Below are 23,916 nucleotides of genomic sequence, written 5' to 3'. Positions count from 1 at the left end.
GGTGACCACCTAGCATGTGTTTGTGGGCCATCTCGAGTACCGCCCGGCCGTACGATTGAGTCGCTTCCGACTGTTCCACTACTTCGTTCTGGATTTTTCCAACCCTATATAGCAACTCATGGTTTATCACCATACGTATAAAAACCACCTCTGCCCCCAGTTGCTGAGCCACGCCATTTGCCTCTATTACACTTTCCCGTGCCAGGGTCAGTGTGGGATCCTGCAGCTGAGCTGCTGAGCTGTCCCAAAAGTCCTCCAGGATACTTCCAACTCCGGGATTGATGTGGTCTCGTTGACCTCTCCTGCCAACACCTCTAAGGGAAACCTATGAGAGTGATGGCACGTATCCCCGACTCGGGATCTTTGGGTACCGTGCACAGACAAACCTTTACCCTGGGAGAATTAATTTTACTCTCCTATAGCTCGGGACCAGAACAGGTGCAAGTCTCTTTCCAAAACAGTCCCGTAAGGAATGGTCTTTACTACTCCCACCACATGTTTAACCTCCCCACATGGGGTGGAAAAGGTAACCGCCGCCGTCGGATACTCCTGGAGTTCGAAGTGTATATAAATGACCCTGATTTTTTTTCCCTCCAGTGGGTTCTAACTCGGAGATCAATGACCCATGGACGAGTGTCACTAGACTCCAAGAAGTCCAAGAGAGCCTCCACTCTGTGTCCGTTGACATGCACCTGCCACAGTTGGGGTTCACCAGGTTCTGACTGACCCCAGTAGCGGGTCGTGTCCCTTTTGCAGGCTCCTGGGCTTAAAGGAGCCGGCATGATTCCCGCAGTGGAAAGTTGCACAGACATCTTTTGGAGTTTTTGCCACTGTTTTTACTTAAAAAAAACTGCTAGTGGCTTCCTTATCATTCAACAGAGTTAAAAACAACAACCAGAAAACGACAAGAAAAAAGATGTAACAAAAAAAGACACCGGAAAGAACATCCAAGAAAAAGGCCGGTGACCAAAACCGTTGGAAAAATACTCAGCAAACGACTGGAAAAAACAACACAAAAGATGCTTCAGGAAAAAAATTCCAGAATGTCCTGAAGTGTCTACTGCTTGAAAAACTCGCTGTTTTCACTCAAGGTTAAAAGGCATCGTGTGCACACACCCTTAAGCTAAATTCACATATCCGTGTAAGTGTTACTACCTGAGAAAAATGGAACTTTTTTTTTTGAGATTTTATTACATTTTTTTCAGTGAAGCAGGTCTGAACATTTTTATCCAATGACTATTCACAATTAGTGTTGAGCGAGTATGTTCTATTAACCCTTTCGGCGAGTATGCTCGGGCCGAGCTCCGAGTATTTACAGCTGCTCGGTGATATGTTTGAATCGCTCCCGTGTGAATGATTTGCGACCGTTTGACAGTTTTAATACATGTGAGGAATGTCTATTTCTTACACATTCCTCACATGTAATAAAGCTGTCAAACAGTTGCAAATCACGCACACGGGAGCGATTCAAACATATCACCTAACAGCTGTAAATACTCGGAGCTCGGCCCGAGCATACTCTGAACAGAACATACTCGCTCAACACTACTAACAATGTATTCATTAAAAATGGATGAAACTAGGATGGAACTCTGAAGTATAAAGTATGTCTTCCAAGCTATATCCTTGCCCCACGGATCCCAGTAGACTGTAATGACCAAGTCTGATCTGCAAAACTGATGAGAATAGGACATGCACTGAGATTCGCGGACTGGAAACAATTACCTATTTTTAAAACTGATGTGTGTATGGATAAATGAAAGTCAATAGGTCAGTGTGCTGTCCACAAAAAAAAATAAAAAAATGAACAGTACAAGGATGTGTCACACAAATGTGTGAATGCAGACTTTTACAATAACAGGGCATCAACTTCCTACTTCTTGTACCATTGATAGTCCTTTGTCAGCGAACTATTCTATTGAACAGGGCAGCATGGTGGCTCAGTGGTTAGCGTTGCAGCACAGGGGTCCTGGGTTCAAATCCCACCAAGGACAACATCTGCAAGGAGTCTGTATGTTCTCCCTGTGCTTGGGTGGGTTTCCTCCCACACTCCAAAGACAAACTGATAGGGAATTTAGATTGTGAGCCCCAATGGGGACCGCGATGATAATGTATGTAAAGCGCTGCAGAATATGTTGGAGCTATATAAAAATAAAGATTATTTTATCTGTTACATTTATAGATAGCTTGTTCTCACTAAAATTGTTGGCAATTAGGTGTAGGAAGGTCAACAGAACATGAATCTAATGATTTAAGTATTCTTTTTAATAATAAGAGGTCACATACAAATACTGAATACAACCATAACATTTTGTCTGCACTACAGAAGTTAGTCAACAGTATACTTTCATTGTCTAAATATCAAAACTATGTAGTAGGCTACAGCAACTATGTCATCACCTTATAAAGACTGGTTCTTCATAGTCTTCTAGTAATATGTTATTTTTCTTCTTTGTATAGCTACAAGCACTGTGTCCCACAAAGTCTACGGCAAAGCATTGTGAACTTGAACTTCTTCTCCCGCAAGAGATTACGTAGGAATGTTCAAAATTCCCTAAAGAAGATGCGTGCATGCACACTATGTGTTCCCCTCATCAAAATGAAATATCTAGTTGATTTAGAGAAACTGGATCCAGATTTTGGCACAGAGACTTTTTCCGTCAAAAGCACACAGAAAGAAAGTAAAGATTTGCTGCTTAGAGTTTCAAGGTGTGGCGGCATAATTTGGAAAGAGGCAGACAGTGAGGTAAGTGTTCACTTAAAGGTGGGGGACCAAGACAAATAACCCTTTATAGGGTACCTAACAGCAGGTTTTCTACCCCAATCTAATGGCATCTAAGTAAAGTTGATGTAATGCAGAGCAATTGCACCACTTTGTTGTAGAAAAGTGAATCCTTATTTAGAAATCTCTTGCTGAATTTTTATGGTAATGAGCCTCAAATGCAGGGGAGAGGGCATTGCACTTGCAGCTCTCCTGCCTCTCTCACTCTTTCCCCTCCTGGCACAGTCCTCCAGTCACTGACCTACAAGTCCCTCCATCTGAGATCTCATGCATGCGTCGTATTTCCCATTGGGCGGCACATGCGCAGTAAGGTCCTGATGATGTTATTAGAGCTGGACCAAGATCTGTTCATGCGCTGTCCCAGGGAATGACGGCAGGTGCACCAAATCAAAACACAAAAGCGACCTGTCAGTCAGTGCCTGGAGGCTGGTGATAAACGGGTGGAGAGAAAGGCCAGAGAGCAGTAGGTGCAGTGCCAGCCCTGCTGCAGTTGTGGCTAATTACCATGAGGGCCGGCCTTAGCCTGAATGGTGCCCTGTGCAAAACTGCCTCTTGGTGCCCCCGACCTATTGATTTTTTTTACCCAGTTTCCTAGGACACAATCGAGGACAGGAACCATTTTTTCATATCCTACGAAAAATTGATTTCTTCTCATATATTGCACTATATACTACTCAGAATTTTTAGTGAGGAATCTGAACCTCCACATTAATTACACTATGTCTGAACTTACCCTTATAGGGTTATTCTTATGTTGTCTATTAATCGTCCATTATCCAATCTATCTTATTATTGGACATTACATAAAGGATGGTATATGCAGATCTCACAAATGGGACCCACATGTACAGTATATCAAGAATGAGACTCTGTTGATCTTCGTGGAGAGGTGGAATAAATTCCTATACACATGGGTGGGAATTCTACCATCTCTTGGCTGAGAGCGACGCCTGTCATGGCCCAGTTGGTGGGATCCACATCTACTACATAAATTTATACTATACAAGATGAAAGTACTAGATGATGCACGATGGAGCCGGCTCCTGCTCTGCATGTACACAGGGCCAAACAGGCCAAAATACCAATGGTAAAGAGAATCTGTCACCACATTTCACCTAAACTATTACTATGAGCATACAGATTATAGACTGCTGAGTAGAGTGATCCCTGTATGCCTCATATTAGATGCCTTGTTGTGGCGAAATCATCTGTTATCACTTTATGTAAATGACCTCTGCCAGGCTATATGGTGGACGCTGCTCATATTAATAGTTTATGTGTGTCAAATGTGGTGACAGATTACCTGTAACGGGGAATGTACAAAATTAGAAAAAAATCTCTACTTTCCTGCATAATAACGTGTCTTTGGGGTATATGTGATATACAGAAGTAGTGCTGTTGCTTCAAAAGCATCTAGTAACTATTAGAAGTAACACAAGCACAGGAGACAGGAAGTGTTGTGCTCCAGAAGCATCCAGCAACTAGAGAGGTTAACAAAGTCACAGGAGACAGGGAGTGTTTTAGCAGAGCCCCAGGGGGATTGTGGGGAAGTTGTTTACTGTCTGGCTGGAGCCGAAGAGAAAGGTGGTGTGTGATCTGTTACTCACAGAAGGCAAGGGAACAGAATTCAGGTCAGGAGGGAAGCTAAACACAGGTCAGATAGACTCCCTGAGCTAACAGTGTGGAGTATTATCAGGCAGAAAGATAAGGACTGGAAGGAATCGTGTCATAGGGATCTTCTTCCTCATCAAACTCTTCCCCCCTCCATCTCCATGCAGGATAAAGAATTCTGTGTATTATTGAGTCCTTGTGAAGGAAAAGCCTGTGGTTGTGTATGCATAGAAGTGTGCTGCTAAGAGATCTAATCTGTACTAAATTATGCTACTGAAGAGACTGACATTACTGTGCCTGCTTTATTAGACTGTATTGTAATGAAGATTGTTGCTGTAATATCCCTGAATCGCACTGGCTGTGCTTCAGATTAAATTCCACTGTTAAACTGTTGAAAAAGGCTCTTGTCAGATGTATCTGGTCAGCAACTGAATCTATTGTGTGCCTGAGAGAAGCTGCAGCCTATGGTCGCCCTGAGTAACGGTTCCCCCAGGATTCCAACAAATTCATGAAACCCGTCTCGCCTTATGTGAACCTAGCAGCGTGCGTGTAACATTTGTGGCCCATACGGGGAGTCCTGAGCGGGAATTAGCATGTAGAGGGAGAAGAGGAAAAGTGTCTGGAAAAACACAGCAGCACAGCACCTCAACTCAACTCTGCTACACCAATTAAAGGGTGAATAAACGGTGGCCCACCTTATGAAGCTAACCGGTCCGTGGTGTCTGGTCAAGAGTGCCAGACCCTTGGCCGGTTGTTGCCTAGTCATATAACAAATGTTTTTAAAAGAGGAGAAGAAATGAATTTTACAGCATAAAGGACATAGTTTTATTGGGTAAGATTTGCAAAATAGTGCATACAAAATCATTTCATATAAATCACAATGCAGGGGAAGTAAAGTGCATAGTGCCAAGTGTCAGGGAGTCCCACGGAGGATGCAACAGCCGGGCTAAATATATATGAGTTATTGCATACATGGATTAGGGGTGGGTGTGAGGACATACAACCAAAGTGCTAGACTGCTAGTGCAGATAGTAACAGATTGTAATAAAACCTGCAAGCAGTCTCATACGTAGCCCAACCCATCCTACACAAATCGGTACAGCCTCATATATGGAACTCACCCAGCTTCAATGCCCGCACGGTTAGCACATCAATGGAACCCCCACACCACTGGTATAGATGAGAATAACGCGCCCCGACGCGCGTTTCGCAAGACTCTTTCTCAAGAGGCGCGTGTACTGGAGCACCTACAGGACCTTCTATAAATACGCCTCCAACCCCTTATGTGAGCACGAGGGGCGGGGAAGCCCATGGAGGGCACCGGTGCGTGCGCCCGGAATCCCGCCCCCCCGCCGCTCGCGCGCAAGCCGTCATGCCCAAGGGGGCGTGTCCATGGGCGTGCCTGTGAGCACGCCCCCGGAAGCGAGCCGAAGACACTGAGACAGCCGGGTGCTGGCACGGGAAAGCAGAAGACCACTGCGCAAGCGCACAGCTCCCAGGCAGAAATACGGGATAGCAGCCATCTCTTAGAGGTATGTTAAGAGGAGGAGAGACAATCGCACAAAGTGCACAAGAGACTATGAAGTAAAGGGAGAGGGGGACAAAACTCAAGCCCAACACCTCATTACATTAACATTATTCCTGCGGTGCAAACTGTCCATTTACCATACATCTATAAAATCAGCATAACAAAGGAGCACAATTGTGGCACCCCGATACTCAATACAAAAGGAAGAAGAAATAAACACTCGCCAACCACACAGGGTCTCCAAAAGTGCCACCCAACAAAGGGACGCGCAAGAGAATCCCTGTGAGATAGGCCAATCCAATAAAGGTTATGAGAGATGTGCGAAGATTTCATGTAGATGTCAAGTTAGTCCCGGAACAAAATTACACCTCTCCTGGTCCTCCTCAAAAAGAGTAGGATTGACAACTAGAGAAATGAGAATCAGAGTGCGGGAACATGTACGTGACATTGGCGCGGCCAAGTCAGTGATGGACCCACGGGAGCTCAAAACGTTACCACGTCACTTTAAAGCAGTTCATAACTGCGATCCACGCATTCTGCGTGTGCGTGGCATAGACGTGGTACAGTTGGGCTCCCGTGGGAGCAACGCTAAACAGTGTCTGGCACAAAAAGAGGCCTGATGGATTACCGTTTTGGATACCTTGGCTCCGCATGGCCTAAACGAGAGTCTGGGATTTTCATCGTTCTTATAATGATTGGACCTGTGATGCTCCCCCGCTCCTCCCCTGTCCGGGAATTTTTTACCTGGTCATGATGTTGTTTTGGTTTGTTGTTTTATTATTTGTTTTTAACTTTTCTCTTCTTTACTCCCCTTCACTCTTTTCGTTATATAGTGCCTCTATACCAACAAACTTCTGAGTACCTTACCTTGGCCCATCTATAGACTTTGGAATATGCTACATCTCTTTTTGAGGAGGACCAGGAGAGGTATAATTTCGTTCCGAGACTAACTTGACATCTCCTTGAAATCTTCGCACATCTTTCATAACCTTTATTGGATTGGCCTATCTCACAGGGATTCTCTTGCGCATTCCTTTGTGGGGTGGCACTTTTGGAGATTCTGTGTGGTTGGCGAGTGTTCATTTCTTCTTCCTTTTGTATTGAGTATCGGGGTGCCACAATTGTGCTCCTTTGTGATGCTGATTTTATAGATGTATGGTAAATGGACAGTTTGCACCCCAGGAATAATGTTAATGTAATGAGGTGTTGTGCTTGAGTTTTGTCCCCCTCTCCCTTTACTTCATTGTCTCTTGTGCACTTTGTGCGATTGTCTCTCCTCCTCTTAACATACCTCTAAGAGATGGCTGCTATCCCGTATTTCTGCCTGGGAGCTGTGCGCTTGCGCAGTGGTCTCCTGCTTTCCCGTGCCCGCGCCCGGCTGTCTTAGTGTCTTCGGCTCGCCTCCGGGGGAGTGCTCACAGGCACGCCCTGGACACGCCCCCTTGGGCACGACGGCTTGCGCGCGAGCGGCGGGGGGGCGGGATTCCGGGTGCACGCGCCGGTGCGCTCCAATGGGCTTCCCCGCCCATGCTCACATGAGGGGTTGGGGAGCGTATTTATAGAAGGTCCTGTAGGTGCTCCAGTACACGCGCCTCTTGAGAAAGAGTCTTGCGAAATGCGCGTCGGGGCGCGTTATTCTCATTTATACCAGTGGTGTGGGGGTCCCATTGATGTGCTAACCGTGTGGGCATTGAAGCTGGGTGAGTTCCATATATGAGGCTGTACCGATTTGTGTAGGATGGGTTGGGCTACGTATGAGACTGCTTGCAGGTTTTATTACAATGTGTTACTATCTGCACTAGCAGTCTAGCACTTTGGTTGTATGTCCTCACACCCACCCCTAATCCATGTATGCAATAACTCATATATATTTAGACCGGCTGTTGCATCCTCCGTGGGACTCCCTAACACTTGGCACTATGTACTTTACTTCCCCTGCATTGTGATTTATATGAAATGATTTTGTATGCACTATTTTGCAAATCTTACCTAATAAAACTATGTTCTTTATGCTGTAAAACTCACCAATTAAAGGGGACCAACCTTAAAGAAAAACTCACTGGCAGCAATGGATGTGGAAATACAAATGAACAGATTTAGTGAGCTGTTTCTTCAGTTAACGTGTGAAGAATTGAGAACAGTAGCAGAACATATAAAGAAGTCAGAAGAATAGATTTCTAAAGCACACAACCGCAGACAACTGTTAGCTGCCATTAATGCAGAAATGGATGAGCTGAGGGAGAAAGAAGGTGAAGACGACATGAGGACATTCCTCCAGGAGCTAGCACAGTTTCTAGCCAGGTTGAAGTTGGAAGATGGAGGGGCGGCACCAATTACCAAAAGTGTGAATCTCCGCCCGCAGACTGAATTACAGGAATTGAAAGAACAATTCAAAGCCCTAACAGCCCTGCAGGAATCAACCAAAACCTCTGAATGGATGACAGACTCAGACAGAACCTTTAACCTGCTCAGGTTATATACCGTAAATCAGGAAGACAGTCTTCTCTAACACCACTAATCACCATAAGGAAAGCATTCAAGATCCTGGGACAGATTGGAGAGTGTGAGCAGAAGGAGAAACTGTCTTGTATGAACTTGTTGCACCAGATCGATGCAGGCTTACAGAAATGCTACCAGCCAGATGAGATCGTTGAGGGGGTGGTGAAAGCGATCAGCCCAGGACTGAAGCTCCAAAGTATGCTAGAAATGAAGAGTCAATTGACCTTGCAACAGCTGAAGATGATTTTAAAAGGGCACTATATAGAAGAGAGTACTTCAGAATTGTTCCACCGACACATTAACCTCTCACAGAAAAATAATGAATCATCCCAAAGTTTTTTGTTCAGAGCAATTGAACTGAAGGACAGACTGTTGTTTGCATCCAAAGATGTAGAAGCGGAAGAGAAGTTTGATGCTGGACTAGTCCAGAAGAAGTTCTTGAGATCATTGGGAATGGGGTTAATCAGCAAAGACATCAAGTTGAAGCTGAAACAGTACCTAGAAGATCCTGGCATTCTGGACAAAGTCCTAATTGAAAAAATGAATGAGGCAGCTAGTTTGGAGTCAGAGTGCGAACAAAAGTTAAAGAAAGCTTTGCACCTAAAATCACCAAAATGAGTCAGCTGAAGTTCGAGACCCCCAGCGGCCAGTCTGCAGATCATCATGGAGACCCTCCTGTGCCACCTACGAGAGGGAACCTTAAAGCACCAACAAAAGAGAGGACTGCCAGCGCTGACTGGGAGGAAGTAATAGGAGAACTGCGAGCCGAGTTGATTGAGGTGAAAAAGTTGATTCGTTCCAGGCAGGAACCTGTATCCCTCAGACCCAGGAGTGGGTTCCAAAACAGAAGATACCCGGCTTGTGAAGCGTGCCATTCATCAAATCAGAGTACGGTGTGTGTCCACTGTCTAAGATGTGGTGAGGAAGGACATTATGCCAAGGAATGCCAATGGTCGCGGTCTTTTAGGAGGTTGCCGGTGCAGGGCGACTGGTAACCGCAACATGGAGGAGGCCCCAGAAGCAAATCCAAATCTCACCAAACCCCAGAACAGTGCATGAGGTAAAACGGCTGCGTCAGTACTATCCCCAAGTGTGTTCCCGTCTACAGCAGCTGCAAGACTCAGTGCGGAGGTCAAATGATCTACTCCTGGGAGGAGGATTCCTCGGTCAGTAAAGATAGCCTAATCGGTGAAAGGTACTTTGTACAGTGCCTGCCAGATGGACTCCTGGTAAAAGCACTGTGGGACACAGGAGCCCAAGCAAACCTTTTAAATGAAGAATGGAGAAGGCACTATCTGCCACATACCTGCCTTCGGTCGCTAAAAGAACTCTTAGGACCAGTGGAACTCCACGGCAAAGCTGTCAACGAAACCGAAATCCCTTTAATAGGCTGGGTGGAAGTGACTTTCCAACTGAAGGCCACGAAGAACAGCAACACCATTGAGCTTTTGGTACCTTTTCTCGTGACCAGTGACCAGGGATCAGAACGTGGCAGAGGATCCTATCCTGCGTTATAATGTAATCAGTGAGGTCATCACGAAACACAAGTCAGGGGCGCTGGTGGTGGATGCAATTGCCACATTGCTTGCCATATCCAACGCCATGGCAGAAAATGTGATTCATAGAGTAAAGAAAGCACAGAATACAATGGACCTAAAAGAAATCAAGGTAGACTGGTGCCCAACCATCATCCCTGCAAACTAAATGGTGAGGGTGAGGTGTGGAGTCAGGGTAGAACAGGGAAGAAAAGTCCAGAAAAGACTGTTTGTGCCAAAAGACTCCTCAGTACTTCCGGAAGGCCTAGTTCAAGGTGAGACTGTGCTTAAGATTTCTATTGGTGGGTTTGCTCAAGCGACAGTACCGGTGATGAATACTACGAAACACAAATTTAGACTGGATCCAAAGACTGTTAGGTCACATTGAAACCGTTAAAACAGTATATCCAGCCAGTGTGAGACCTGCCCAGGGGTCTACCGTGAATTCAGTCTCAAGGAACAGGAGTTGCCCAGGGGAGGAAATTGCACGACCCACCTTGGGGTCCTGGGATCCCCCAGTACTCCTGGAACACTTCTGCACTGAAGATCTAGCGGTAGCAAAACAGATGCTGAGAGAAGAGTGTCATGCATTCTCCAAATATGACTCTGATATAGGGTGTATCCCATCGTTGCAGTTGAAATCCATTTGAAAGACACGACCCCAGTAACCAGAAGTTACATGTCTGTGCCGAAACCATTACACCATGAAGTGAAAAAGTATTTACAAGACCTAATCAACAGAGGTTGGGTCCAAAAGTCGAAGTCGTCTTATTCCTCTCCTATTGTTTTTGTTAGGAAGAAGGACGGTACATTGAGACTCTGCTGTGATTACCAGGAACTAAACCGAAAGTCCGTACCTAATCGGCACCCAATACCAAAGATTCAAGATATGCTGGATAGCCTATCAGGAAGTACCTGGTTCTCTGTCCTCGATCAGGGTAAAGCGTACCATCAAGGGTTTGTTGAAGAGTCCAGTAGACCTTTGACAGCATTCATCACACCGTGGGGGTTACAGGAGTGGATCCGCATACAGTTTGGGCTCAGTTCAGCTCTAGCAGAATTCTAGAGGAGCATGGAGACATGTTTAGAAGGATTGAGGGACAATATCTGCCAGCCGTACTTGGATGACAATGTGGTACACAGCAAAACCTTCCGGGAGCATGTTGAACACGTGAGGACCGTATTACAGCGGTATCAACAACATGGAGTTAAGTTGACCCCAAAGAAGTGTGAACTGTTCAAAAGACAAATCCGATTTCTAGGGAAAATTTTGTCCGGAGAAGGATATACCATGGACCCAGCAGAAATCGCTCCGGTACTGGCCTTAAAAGACAAGCGGCCCTCTACTGTCGGGGAGTTGAGGCAGATATTAGGATTCCTCTCCTACTATCGTATTTGCGTTTGGAACTTCTCCAGGATTGCCGCCTCACTATACCTCCTCTGGGGGAAACGACAGAATCAACAACACCCACGGAAAAAAAGAAGAACGCGGGTAGGACCTGGCTTAAAAGAAACAACACCATTTTGTCCCAACAGTCCATTCTCTGGACAGCAGACCACCAGGAGGTATTGGAAGAACTAGTAGACTACCTGGTAAAACTACCCATCTTGGGATATCCTGATTTCAACTTACCATTTGTTCTTCATTGTGACGCTTCTCAAGTTGTACTGGAAGCTGCCCAGTATCAGCATCAAGATGGAAAATTGAGAGTCATCGGTTACGGTTCTAGGACGTTGACAGACGCCGAGAAGAATTACCATCTACATTCCAGAAAATTGGAGTTCCTGGCATTGAAATGGGCTGTGAATGATTTAGAGATTATCTCTACTACAGCAAAGAGTTTGAGGTATACACTGACAACAATCCTTTGACCAATTTACCTACGACTGGGCGGTAAATTTATTAGATTATAGTTTATTTAGAAGGGACCGGAAACAGGGGAAAGGCGGAGGAGTCTGCTTATATGTAAAGTCATGTCTAAAACCCAGACTAAGGGAAGATATAGGAGAGGGAGAAGAGGGGGTCGAGTCCATGTGGGTAGAGATAGAGGGAACTAAAAATAATAATAAAATATTACTGGGGGTCTGCTATAAGCCACCAAATATAACAGAGGAGAATGAGAATCTGCTATTAGGACAAATAGACAAAGTAGCAAAACATAATGAAGTGATTGTAATGGGGGATTTCAACTACCCGGATATTGACTGGGAAACAGAAACCTGTAGATCTCAGAAAGGAAAAAGGTTCTTGACAAATATTAAGGATAATTATCTCTCCCAACTAGAGCCGGAACCAACGAGAGGGAAGGCCGTGTTGGACTTAATATTGACTAATAGGCCTGATAGAATAACTGAGGTACAGATAGGGGGGCACCTAGGTAATAGCGACCATAATATTACCGACTTCAAAATGCCCTTCAGTAGGGTTATCAATAAGGGAACAACAAAAACATTAAACTTTAGGAGGGCGAAGTTTGATCCGCTGAAAGAAAGCCTTCAACTTATTGACTGGGACAAAGTTCTTAATCAAAGGAATACGAATAGTAAATGGGAAACCTTCAAAAGAATTCTGAATACTCAGTGCGAGAGGTATATACCGTATGGGAATAAAAGGGCCAGAAATAAGAGGAAACCAATTTGGTTGAACAAGGACGTAAAAGGGGCGTTAAATAGCAAAAAAGAGGCATTCAAGAGATTAAAACAGGAAAACAGTAAGGAGGCACTAATGTGTTACAAGGAAAAAACGAGAACCTGTAAAAAACAAATAAAAATAGCGAAGGAGGAAACAGAGAAACGTATTGCTAGGGAAAGTAGATCAAATCCCAAACTGTTCTTTACGTATATAAATAGTAAAAGGATTAAATCGGATAATATTGGACCGATAAAAAGTGAGGAAGGCAAAATCATAGAGAAAGATGAGGATAAAGCTAATCTATTAAATAATTTTTTTTCGACAACTTTCACAAAGGAAATCGAACTAACAGGAGAAATGAGAAGTGACAAGCTTAATCCTCCACTAAGTATGACTAATCTAACCAAAGTTGGGGTACAGAAACGCCTCAGTAACATTAAAATAAACAAATCACCAGGACCTGATGGCATACACCCACGGGTACTAAGGGAACTAAGTAATGTGATAGACAGACCGTTATATCTTATATTTAAGGACTCTGTTGAGACTGGGTCTGTACCACTTAATTGGCGACAGGCGAATGTAGTGCCAATATTCAAAAAGGGAGCGAAAAGTGACGCTGGAAACTATCGGCCGGTGAGTCTGACGTCCGTTGTGGGCAAAATTTTTGAAAGCTTCATTAAAGAGGCAATTACGGAGCATCTTGATGCTAATAATCTTTTAATCCCGAACCAACATGGATTCATTAGGAATCGCTCCTGCCAAACAAACCTGATTGACTTCTACGAGGAGGTTAGCTCTCGAGTAGATCAGGGGGAACCAGTGGATGTCGTGTATCTCGACTTCTCAAAAGCGTTCGATAGCGTGCCACATAATAGGTTGGTATACAAAATGAGAATGATGGGGCTGGGGGAAAATGTCTGCAAGTGGGTAGCTAACTGGCTAAAGGATAGAAGGCAGAGGGTGGTTATAAATGGAATATACTCAGATTGGGTAAGCGTCACTAGTGGGGTACCACAGGGGTCTGTACTAGGCCCAATGTTATTTAATATCTTTATGAACGACATAGTCAACGGGATAAATAGTAAAATATCAATATTTGCAGATGACACAAAGTTATGTAAAACAATTAATACAAAAGAGGACAGTGCAGACCTACAGAGGGATTTGGATAAGCTGGGTAGGTGGAGCATTAAATGGCAAATGAGGTTTAACGAGGAGAAATGTAAGGTCATACATATGGGAAGGAAAAATGGAAGTCACCAGTACTCACTGAATGGGAAATCATTGGGGAATTCAGAGATGGAGAAGGACTTGGGCATCTTGATTGATAGCAAACTAAATTGGAGTGCCAAAAGTCAGGCCGCTGCTGTAAGGGCAAACAGGGTAATGGGATGTATCAGAAGAGGTATAGCTGCAAAGGATGAGAATATTGTTCTTCCACTGTACAAAGCACTGGTCGGACCACACTTGGAATACTGTGCTCAGTTATGGGCCCCAATATATAGAAAGGATATAAATGAGCTTGAAAAGGTACAAAGGAGGGCAACAAAATTAATAAAGGGAATGGAGGGACTGCAATACCCAGAGAGGTTGGCAAAACTAGAACTATTCAGCCTGGAAAAGAGAAGGTTGAGGGGGGACATAATAAATGTGTACAAATATGTTAGGGGACAGTATAGAGATCTTGCCCGGGATTTGTTCAAAAGGAGGGATATTACAGTAACAAGAGGGCACTCACTAAGACTGGAAGAGAAAAGGTTTCAGCACCAGCATAGGAAGGGGTTCTTTACGGTAAGAGCAGTGAGAATATGGAATTCACTGAGTGAGGAGACGGTAATGTCGGATTCACTACACCAGTTCAAGCGGGGACTGGATGCATTTCTAGATACCAGGCAGATTTCAGCATATACTTAAAAATAAAATAAAATAGTAGGTTGATACAGGGATTTATTCTGACTGCTGGTTTCAGAGTCGGGAGGGAATTTTTCCTCAGGTGAAGATTGGCCAAATCATTTGGGGTTTTTGCCCTCCTCTGGATCAACTTTAGCAATTACAGAACTAACAGGTCGAACTTGATGGACGCAAGTCTTTATTCGGCTTTACAAACTATGTTACTATGTTACTATGTCCTCACTACAGCCAAACTGAATGCAACGGGTCAGAGATGGGTCACTGAATTAGCTGACTTCAATTTCAGCATCAAGTACAGGCCAGGTAAATGCAATGTGGATGCTGACAGATTGTCGAGAATGCCACTAGAGCCTGAGGAGTTCATGCAAGAATGCTCGGAGGAAGTCAGTCTGGAAGCAATTGAGAGCGCTACCCTAGCAGTCCCAAGCTTATCAGGAGGAAGATAAACCATTGTGGTGTCCGTTGATGGTGGAAACCACCATAAAAGCGAGAGAACAAGATCACCCCCTGTCTATTCAACAACTACCAAAAGGAAAAATCCGTAGAGCACAATGGGAAGATCAGATAATTGGTAGAATACTACTTTGTGGACAAAAATCGGTTTCCAAGTAAACGGGAGAGAGATAATGTTAGAACCCTCCTGTTGTTTCCATCATGTGTTTTGCGGTCACATGACCATCTGCCTTTATATTTCAGCTCCGCCTTCTTGGCTGTGCTGGACTTCAGTGTTGTTTGAGTGTTTTGCTAGCCAGGTGCTTCGGTGCCCATATCTCTCTGTTCGCTTGGTCCTTTGGGACCTCTAGTACCTTTTTTCAGTTTTTCTTTTGTTTTCTGCAACAACTTTCTCTGTTCAGGAGGTGTCCCATTTTTGTTCCAGTCCTTAGTTCTTTAAGGGACCCTTTCCCTTTATTCTATAGGTCTTCATTCAGACTAGCCTAGGACTAAGGCGGGTCTGTTCTTGTTTGCAGATTATAACAGATAATGAGACACCAGCAGTATCTGTTTTAGTTAAAGAATGGACGAAGCTCTGCCTCAGGGAATGCGGTATCCTGTATCCTAAAGGAGGACAAAACTGGCAGTTGGTACTATCCAGAGTATTCCGTAGGTTGGTATTCAAAGAACTCCATGAAAACATGGGACACTTAGGAGTGGTATCCCATCTTCCTATTGTATGGACGATTGCCAAGACTGCCAATCAACAGCATGTTCGATACTCCGGTGTCAGAGACTTACAGAACGTATCCGGAGTACGTTTGGAAATGGAAGGAACGGAAGGCAAAGGCATACAACATAGCGTCCACAGTGGTTACACAAGGACAGAGCAAGAGTAAGGAGTACTATGATCGAAAATGTTATGGAGCAGAATTGGCATCTGGAAGCCAGGTGCTAGTCAAGAATGTACGTGAGAAAGGCGGTCCAGGAAAACTTTTTTTCTACTGGGAAGACAAGGTCTATGTGGTTGTAAGGAGGAAAGCTGATGTCAGCCCAGTGTATGAAATTCGATTGGAAACGGGAGACAAGAAAACCAGAATAGTCCATCGGAATTTACTGCTACCCTGGGATTATCTCCCACCACAACAAGACTTCCCATAAGTAGACCGACATCGTCCGAGATTGACTAAGGGACCACCACAGACTGAAGCTCTGAAGGTGGATAGTGACCTTGAAAATTCAGATGAAGAACACACTGTTATATTTCCTGACCGGCAAGGAGAGGAATGTACTATCCTCAGGAGAGTGAGCTAAGTCCCGAGGCTCCAGAGTTTGCACCAAGGAGTACAGATGAAGTCCATTTCAGATCTGATGATCGAACACCGGTCCCTGAAGAGACCAATCGACACTCAGGAGGAGTGGAATTACCAGACCGTGCGGAATCAGGCAATTCAGGAGAAGTACAGGAACTTACAGAGGCAGCTCCAAGAGCATCTGAGGAAGCACGGGAAATGAGTGCAGTGGAAGAAATTCCTGTAACTGAAGAACCCGTGGTATCTCAGGAACAAACCACCAGGGAGATGTCGACTCGAGAAGTGAGGAGGCCCGTGATACTGATGTGCAAGACACTTGGAGAACCGAGTCAAGTGCCAAGGACTGTCAACTGGAAACGGGTATCTCTGCCTGCGGACCAGGTAAGCCCACTGGAGTGGTGTTCACCACCGAGAGGCAGTATGGAAGATGTTAGCTGGTGGAGAGACTTGTTTTCATGCTTTGATTTTCCTTAAAAGACTTTGTAGAAACAAAGAACTGTCAAAGCCTAGTGAGAGAGCTGGTTGAAGGCTTACAAAAAGCTCCAGCTGAAGCGATGCTGTTTGTTTTAATTGTGTTAAATTTTTATTCCTTATAGGCATCCTACAAGAAAAAGGTTGTAAGAATAGGTTATCAATGTTTATGAACGTTATACCAATTTGACAATGTCAATTTGTATATAAAGTTATTCAATTTTTACCACTGTCTCAGAATTGGTCAGTTTGACCAATTAAGACGAATGTCAAGGACGACATTCAAAAAGGAGGGAAGAGTGTGACATGCAGAAGTAGTGTTGCTGCTTTAAAAGCATCCAGCAACTATTAGAAGTAACACAAGCACAGGAGACAGGAAATGTTGTGCTCCAGAAGCATCCAGCAACTAAAGGGGTTAACACAGTCACAGGAGACAGGGAGTGTTTTAGCAGAGCCCCAGGGGGATTGTGGGGAAGTTGTTTACTGTCTGGCTGGAACCGAAGAGAAAGGTGGTGTGTGATCTGTATCACAAAGAAGGCAAGGGAACAGAATTCAGGTCAGGAGGGAAGCTAAACACAGGTCAGAGACTCCCTGAGCTAACAGTGCAGAATATTATCGGGCAGATGCAGAGTATTATCGGGCAGAAAGATAAGGACTGGAAGGAATCATGTCATAGGTATCTTCTCCCTCATCAAACCCTCCCCTCCCTCCATCTCCATGTAGGATAAAGATTGCTATGTACTATTGAGTCCTTGTGAAGGAAAAGCCTGTGGTTGTGTATGCATAGAAGTGTGCTGCTAAGAGATCTAATCTGCACTGAATTATGCTACTGAAGAGTAGAGATGAGCGTTGTTCTACTCGAACTGTTCGCCAATCTCAAATTCGAGCTGTTTTGGGCGGTGTTCGAGCCGTTCGGCGAACACGAACAATTTGAGAAAAATTCGGCTGTTCGAGGTTATGTTCGATAACTGTTCGTGCACCAAAATCATAACTGGATTTTTTCTCAGTAATGATGAAAATTAATGTTAATACGCAGTTTGAGTGTACAGCGGGGTGGGGGGAGGGGCAGGGGATGGATCTCTGCAGGAACAATGAAGATCTCCATTTTTTTTTCTCTTTCCCGCATTTGCAGTGGGGAGGTGCAATCTGTCAGCCTATCAACAGCGCACACACGGAGCGAAGTGCTTTTTTTCACACAAGCAAGGGCATGTGTCATTGGCAGTGTATGTCACATGTCCTTGCCCTATAAGACCAAGCCATTTTCCCCGTCGCCACCATTTTCTCACTGCTGCAGCTGCGTGTTAGACGGCACCGCTGTTGCTGTGTGCGCTATACCTTGTTAATTTCAAGCCAATTTTCGCACAAATATACAGATAGCTTGGGAGTAGGGAATAGTTGTGATTGCAGTCCTTTTAAGGACTAGGTTACAGCATTTCCTACGACTTTTATCAGGGAGGTCTGTGCTCTTAAATAGATAGGTTGTGGGAGTAAAGACTAATTGTAATTGGAGTCCTTTTCAGGACTAGGTTACATGAGTTCCTATCAGTTTTTGCCAGGCAGGTCTGTGCCAGTGCTGTGCAAGTTTTTTTCACAGCATTTGGCTGAATCTAGCAAAGCTAATCCTTTTTGGCCTATTGCAGAGTGTGTTAGTCAGTGGAGTAGCCTATCTGTGTTGCAAGATATAACACCTGTGTATAGAATACCAATTTTTTTACTGCACCTAGTGAAGTAAAATCTTTTGGGCATAGCATCATTCTATTAGTCCATCTATACTGACCTCCATCAGGTTGCAAACTGAATATAATTTTTTTCTGCATCTAGCTCTGAAAAAATATTTGGGCTTCTAGCAGTGTGTGGGACTTGGTCTATTAGTCCATCTATACTGACCTCCATCAGGTTGCAAATTAAAAATAATTTTTTTCTGCATCTAGCTCTGAAAAAATATTTGGGCTTCTAGCAGTGTGTGGGACTTGGTCTATTAGTCCATCTATACTGACCTCCATCAGGTTGCAAATTAAAAATAATTTTTTTCTGCATCTAGCTCTGAAAAAATATTTGGGCTTCTAGCAGTGTGTGGGACTTGGTCTATTAGTCCATCTATACTGACCTCCATCAGGTTGCAAATTAAAAATAATTTTTTTCTGCATCTAGCTCTGAAAAAATATTTGGGCTTCTAGCAGTGTGTGGGACTTGGTCTATTAGTCCATCTATACTGACCTCCATCAGGTTGCAAATTAAAAATAATTTTTTTCTTCATTTAGCTCTGAAAAAATATTTGGGCTTCTAGCAGTGTGTGGGACTTGTTCTATTAGTCCTTCTATACTGACCTCCAGCAGGTTGCAAATTGAATATAATTTTTTTCTGCATCTAGCTCTGAAAAAATAGTTGGGCTTCTAGCGGTGTGTGGGACTTGGTCTATTAGTCCATCTATACTGACCTCCATCAGGTTGCAAATTAAAAATAATTTTTTTCTGCATCTACCTCTGAAAAAATATTTGGGCTTCTAGCGGTGTGTGGGACTTGGTCTATTAGTCCATCTATACTGACCTCCATCAGGTTGCAAATTAAAAATAATTTTTTTCTGCATCTAGCTCTTGAAAAATATTTGGGCTTCTAGCAGTGTGTGGGACTTTGTCTATTAGTCCATCTATACTGACCTCCATCAGGTTGCAAATTAAAAATAATTTTTTTCTGCATCTAGCTCTGAAAAAATATTTGGGCTTCTAGCGGTGTGTGGGACTTGGTCTATTAGTCCATCTATACTGACCTCCATCAGGTTGCAAATTAAAAATATTTTTTTTCTGCATCTAGCTCTGAAAAAATATTTGGGCTTCTAGCAGTGTGTGGGACTTGGTCTATTAGTCCATCTATACTGACCTCCATCAGGTTGCAAATTAAAAATAATTTTTTTCTTCATTTAGCTCTGAAAAAATATTTGGGCTTCTAGCAGTGTGTGGGACTTGTTCTATTAGTCCTTCTATACTGACCTCCAGCAGGTTGCAAATTGAATATAATTTTTTTCTGCATCTAGCTCTGAAAAAATAGTTGGGCTTCTAGCGGTGTGTGGGACTTGGTCTATTAGTCCATCTATACTGACCTCCATCAGGTTGCAAATTAAAAATAATTTTTTTCTGCATCTAGCTCTGAAAAAATATTTGGGCTTCTAGCAGTGTGTGGGACTTGGTCTATTAGTCCATCTATACTGACCTCCATCAGGTTGCAAATTAAAAATAATTTTTATCTGCATCTACAGTACCTCTGAAAAAATATTTGGGCTTCTAGCAGTGTGTGGGACTATTTGTATTAGTCCATCTATACTGACTTCCATCAGGTTGCAAATTCAAAATAATTTTTTTCTGCATCTAACCCAGCCAATAGTTTTGGCCTAATACCACAGTTTGGCCACTCAGCTCTGCTCGGTTACCATCCATTGTTTTTTTGTGCAAACAACTCCAGAGTTGTGAATTAGTTAACCACCAAAATGAGTGGAAAAAGGCCTGCTGCTGGTGGAAAGGGGAATAGGCGTGTTGGGAAGGGGAAAAAAGGTTGTGTCCGTGGGGTAGGTGTTAAAGCAACAGTAACATCTGCAGAAGAAAGACCATCTTCCAGCCAAACTAAAATGTCTACTTCTTTTAGCGGACAATGTGATAAGATCCCTTTCTTACGGCCACGCCAATCGCTACAAATTCCAGATGAGGCACAAAAACAGCAGGTGCTTCAACGGATATCAAGTGCTCCTTTAAGTGGGCTCTCCTCCACATCAACTTCAACATCACAAATACTCCAGTCCTCAAAGGTGTCACCCAAATCGCACTTGCTTCCTCACAGCTCCCAAATCTCCAGCTGCCCGTCTGAGTATGAGGTAGAACAGATGGTTGAGTCTGCAGAGCTGTTTACTCATACTATAGCCTGGGAATCAGAGGTCGACTCCAGCGCTTCTGTGAATCCAGACGAGGAAATGATCTGCACTGATGCCCAGAATCTTTATGAGTCGGATCCAGGACCAGACGCAGAAGGTTCTGACCATAATGTAGACCCTCATTCCCAAACTGTAACTCCTGTTGGTGGAGACAATGAGGAAGACGATGATAAGACTCAAATACCTGATTGGAGCGACAACTTTAGTTTTTTGTCAGGGCAGGAACAGGTTGGCTCTGAGGACGACGGGTGTGATAACGCACAGGGTGATGATGATGAGGTCGGAGATCCCACTTACTGTCAACCCACAGTCAGCCAAGAGATGAGGTCAGCAGAGGAGGTGGAGGAAGATGCTAGTGACGACGAGGTCAGGTTGCGCCTTCCTGGACAGAGACGTAGTACTGGAAGCACGTCAACAACTGCATCCTCAAACACAACTCTGCCTCTCACCACAAGTCGTGGTGGCTCTTCAGGTCGCATGGGTGCTAAGCCTTGCATAGCCTGGGCATTTTTTCAGATCGATAAAGATGACCCAACTCGTGTTATCTGTAACATTTGTCAGCAAAAGCTAAGTAGAGGCCAAAAAATACATAGTTTGAGTACTTCATGCATGAACCGGCACATGGACATGAAGCATAAGTTGCAGTGGGAAGCTCAGTGTGCTACAATGCGGCCTAGCCGGCCGGGCCAATCACCGTCTGCCATATCTTGTGCATCCGCGGCCTCTTCATCCTCTGTGACTGGGGGGACAGCAGTCACACCTGTTTTGGGGCGCAGACCTGCCACCTCTTTACCCGCAACAGCCAGCGTGATTGGCAGGTCATCATTTTCTTTGGAGGTGGTAACACCAGCTGGTGTTGAGCGCTGTCCGACATCGATAGCACCACCTTTGGATCAAGGCAACCTAACATGTCCGCCTGCATCTTCCTCACAGACCGGCAGTTTGCCGGGGACACCCTTATCAACCCCGTCTAAGCACAATAGCCAGCCCTCGGTCCCTCAGATGTGGACAAGTAAAAGACCATTTCCTCCTAGCCATGAGAAAGCTAAGAGGTTGAATTTCACCATCTGCAAGCTCTTGGCTACAGAAATGCTGCCTTTCCGCCTGGTGGACACAGAGGATTTTCGAGACCTTATGTCCGTCGCAGTGCCCCAGTACCAGATGCCCAGTCGGCACTACTTCTCAAAGAAAGGTGTGCCTGCGCTCCACCAGCATGTCGCACACAACATCACCGCTTCTTTGAGAAACTCTGTGTGTGACAGGGTGCATTTCACCACAGACACTTGGACGAGTAGACATGGACAGGGGCGTTACATGTCGCTGACTGGGCACTGGGTAACTATGGTGACAGCAGGACAAGGGGCTGCTGTCCAAGTCTTGCCGTCCCCACGAGTTGTGCGTCAATCCTCTTTATGTCAAAGTTCCTCCACTGCTTCTGCCTCCTCAACCTCCTCTCGGTCTTCCACCTGCACCCAAAGCCTGTCTGGTCATGCCACAAGCTTTCTAACTGCGCAGAAGGGATCCTGCACACCTCCTTACTATGCTGGCAGTAGGGCTCAACGTCATCAGGCGGTTTTTACATTGAAATGTCTGGGAAATGTGAGTCACACAGCTGAGGAGTTGTGGTCAGCTCTGGAGAACCAATTTCATGAATGGTTGTCTCCACTGGACCTGAAACCAGGGAAGGCCGTGTGCGACAATGCTGCAAACCTGGGTGCGGCCCTTCGCCGGGGCAATGTCACACACGTGCCTTGTATGGCTCACGTGTTGAACCTGGTTGTCCAGCAATTTTTAGCCCACTATCCCAGACTAGATGGCCTTCTGCAGAGGGCACGGTCGCTATGTGCTCACTTCCGCCGTTCGCATCCCGCAGCTCAGCGACTTACATCTCTACAGAAGTCGTTGGGCCTGCCACTTCACCGGCTAAAATGCGATGTGCCTACCCGGTGGAATTCAACTCTGCACATGTTGCAGCGACTGTGGCAGCACCGACAAGCCCTGGTGCAATACGTTCTGACGTATAGCCTGGGCCAACGAGATTCAGAGGTGGGGCAAATCACGCTGGAGGAGTGGTCTCAGATCAGTGACCTATGCACCCTTCTGCACAGTTTTGAAATGGCGACGAAGATGTTTAGTGCTGACGATGCCATTATCAGCATGACTATTCCGGTGATTTACATGCTGGAGCACATGTTAAACAGAATTCGGAGTCAGGTGGTGGCACAAGAGGAGGTGGAGGAAGTAGAGGAGGAGGAGTTGTATGCGGAAGGGCTAACATCTGCAAGGTCCAGACGGTCGGCATCACCAAGGCGGCAGGCATGTGAGGGTGGGGGAGATGGTTTTACCAGGGCGCATGGTAGCAGCCAAACTAGTGAGGAAGGTGCAGGAGCCCATGGAAGAAGTGGAGGACGAACTGATGGAAGACTCATCAGATGAGGGAGACCTTGATCACATTTCTGTTGTGCGAGGTTGGGGGGAGAGGACAGAGGAAGGAAGCATGATTGTTACCTCGCCACCAACACAACAGGGACTTGGTGCTCCTGGATGCGCAACACACATGAGTGCCTTCTTGCTGCACTACCTGCAACATGACCCTCGAATTGTGAGAATTAGAAATAATCCTGACTACTGGGTTGCCACACTGTTAGATCCCTGGTACAAAAGTAAATTTGCAGAAATTATTCCTGCCATAGAAAGGGATGCACGCATGCAGGAGTATCAGCAGAGACTGTTGCAGAATCTTACATGTGCTTTTCCACAAAATACCAGTGGTGCACGTAGTGAATCTCACAGTTCCAACTTGCCAACCGTGGGACCGTCAAGTGTTCAGCACTCAAACCGTAACAGAACCACAGTATCTGCTGGTAACATCAATTTTGCGGAATCATTTCACCACTTTTTTAGCCCATCCTTTGCAAGGCCACAGGAGACAAGAAGTCTGACACATAGTCAACGCCTAGAGACGATGGTACAGGAGTATCTCCAAGTAAACATTGAAGCCACGACTGTGTCACTGGACCCTTGCTCTTTTTGGGCTTCCAATCTGGATAAATGGCCGGAGCTAGCCACTTACGCCTTGGAGATCTTGTCATGCCCCGCAGCCAGCGTTCTGTCTGAACGTGTGTTCAGCGTTGCTGGTGGTGTGCTGACAGATAAGCGCACGCGGCTCTCCACTGATAATGTAGACAGACTCACGTTCATAAAGATGAACAAATCATGGATCCGAAACGACTTTTCTACCCCTGTGTCATCCTGGGGAGAGTAAAAGCTTGATGATTGG

The 23,916-nt window shown here is 45.0% G+C and overlaps 1 protein-coding gene across 1 annotated transcript in view; it reads left to right on the top strand.

Moving 5' to 3' along the window:
• JAK3 (Janus kinase 3) overlaps positions 1-23,916 on the top strand; it is a 792,993-nt gene that overhangs the window by 209,304 nt on the left and 559,773 nt on the right. Inside the window, exon 6 of the mRNA XM_073658556.1 lies at positions 2,461-2,746. Coding sequence (XP_073514657.1) covers positions 2,461-2,746 — 286 coding nt within the window. The remainder of the gene's footprint in view (positions 1-2,460; positions 2,747-23,916) is intronic.

Source organism: Phyllobates terribilis, unplaced genomic scaffold, assembly GCF_046119375.1.
Source record: "Phyllobates terribilis strain yellow unplaced genomic scaffold, ASM4611937v1 Scaffold_1__5_contigs__length_1240528914, whole genome shotgun sequence".
Taxonomy (NCBI): Eukaryota; Metazoa; Chordata; class Amphibia; order Anura; family Dendrobatidae; genus Phyllobates; species Phyllobates terribilis.
This window is presented reverse-complemented; position numbering and strand designations above follow the sequence as displayed.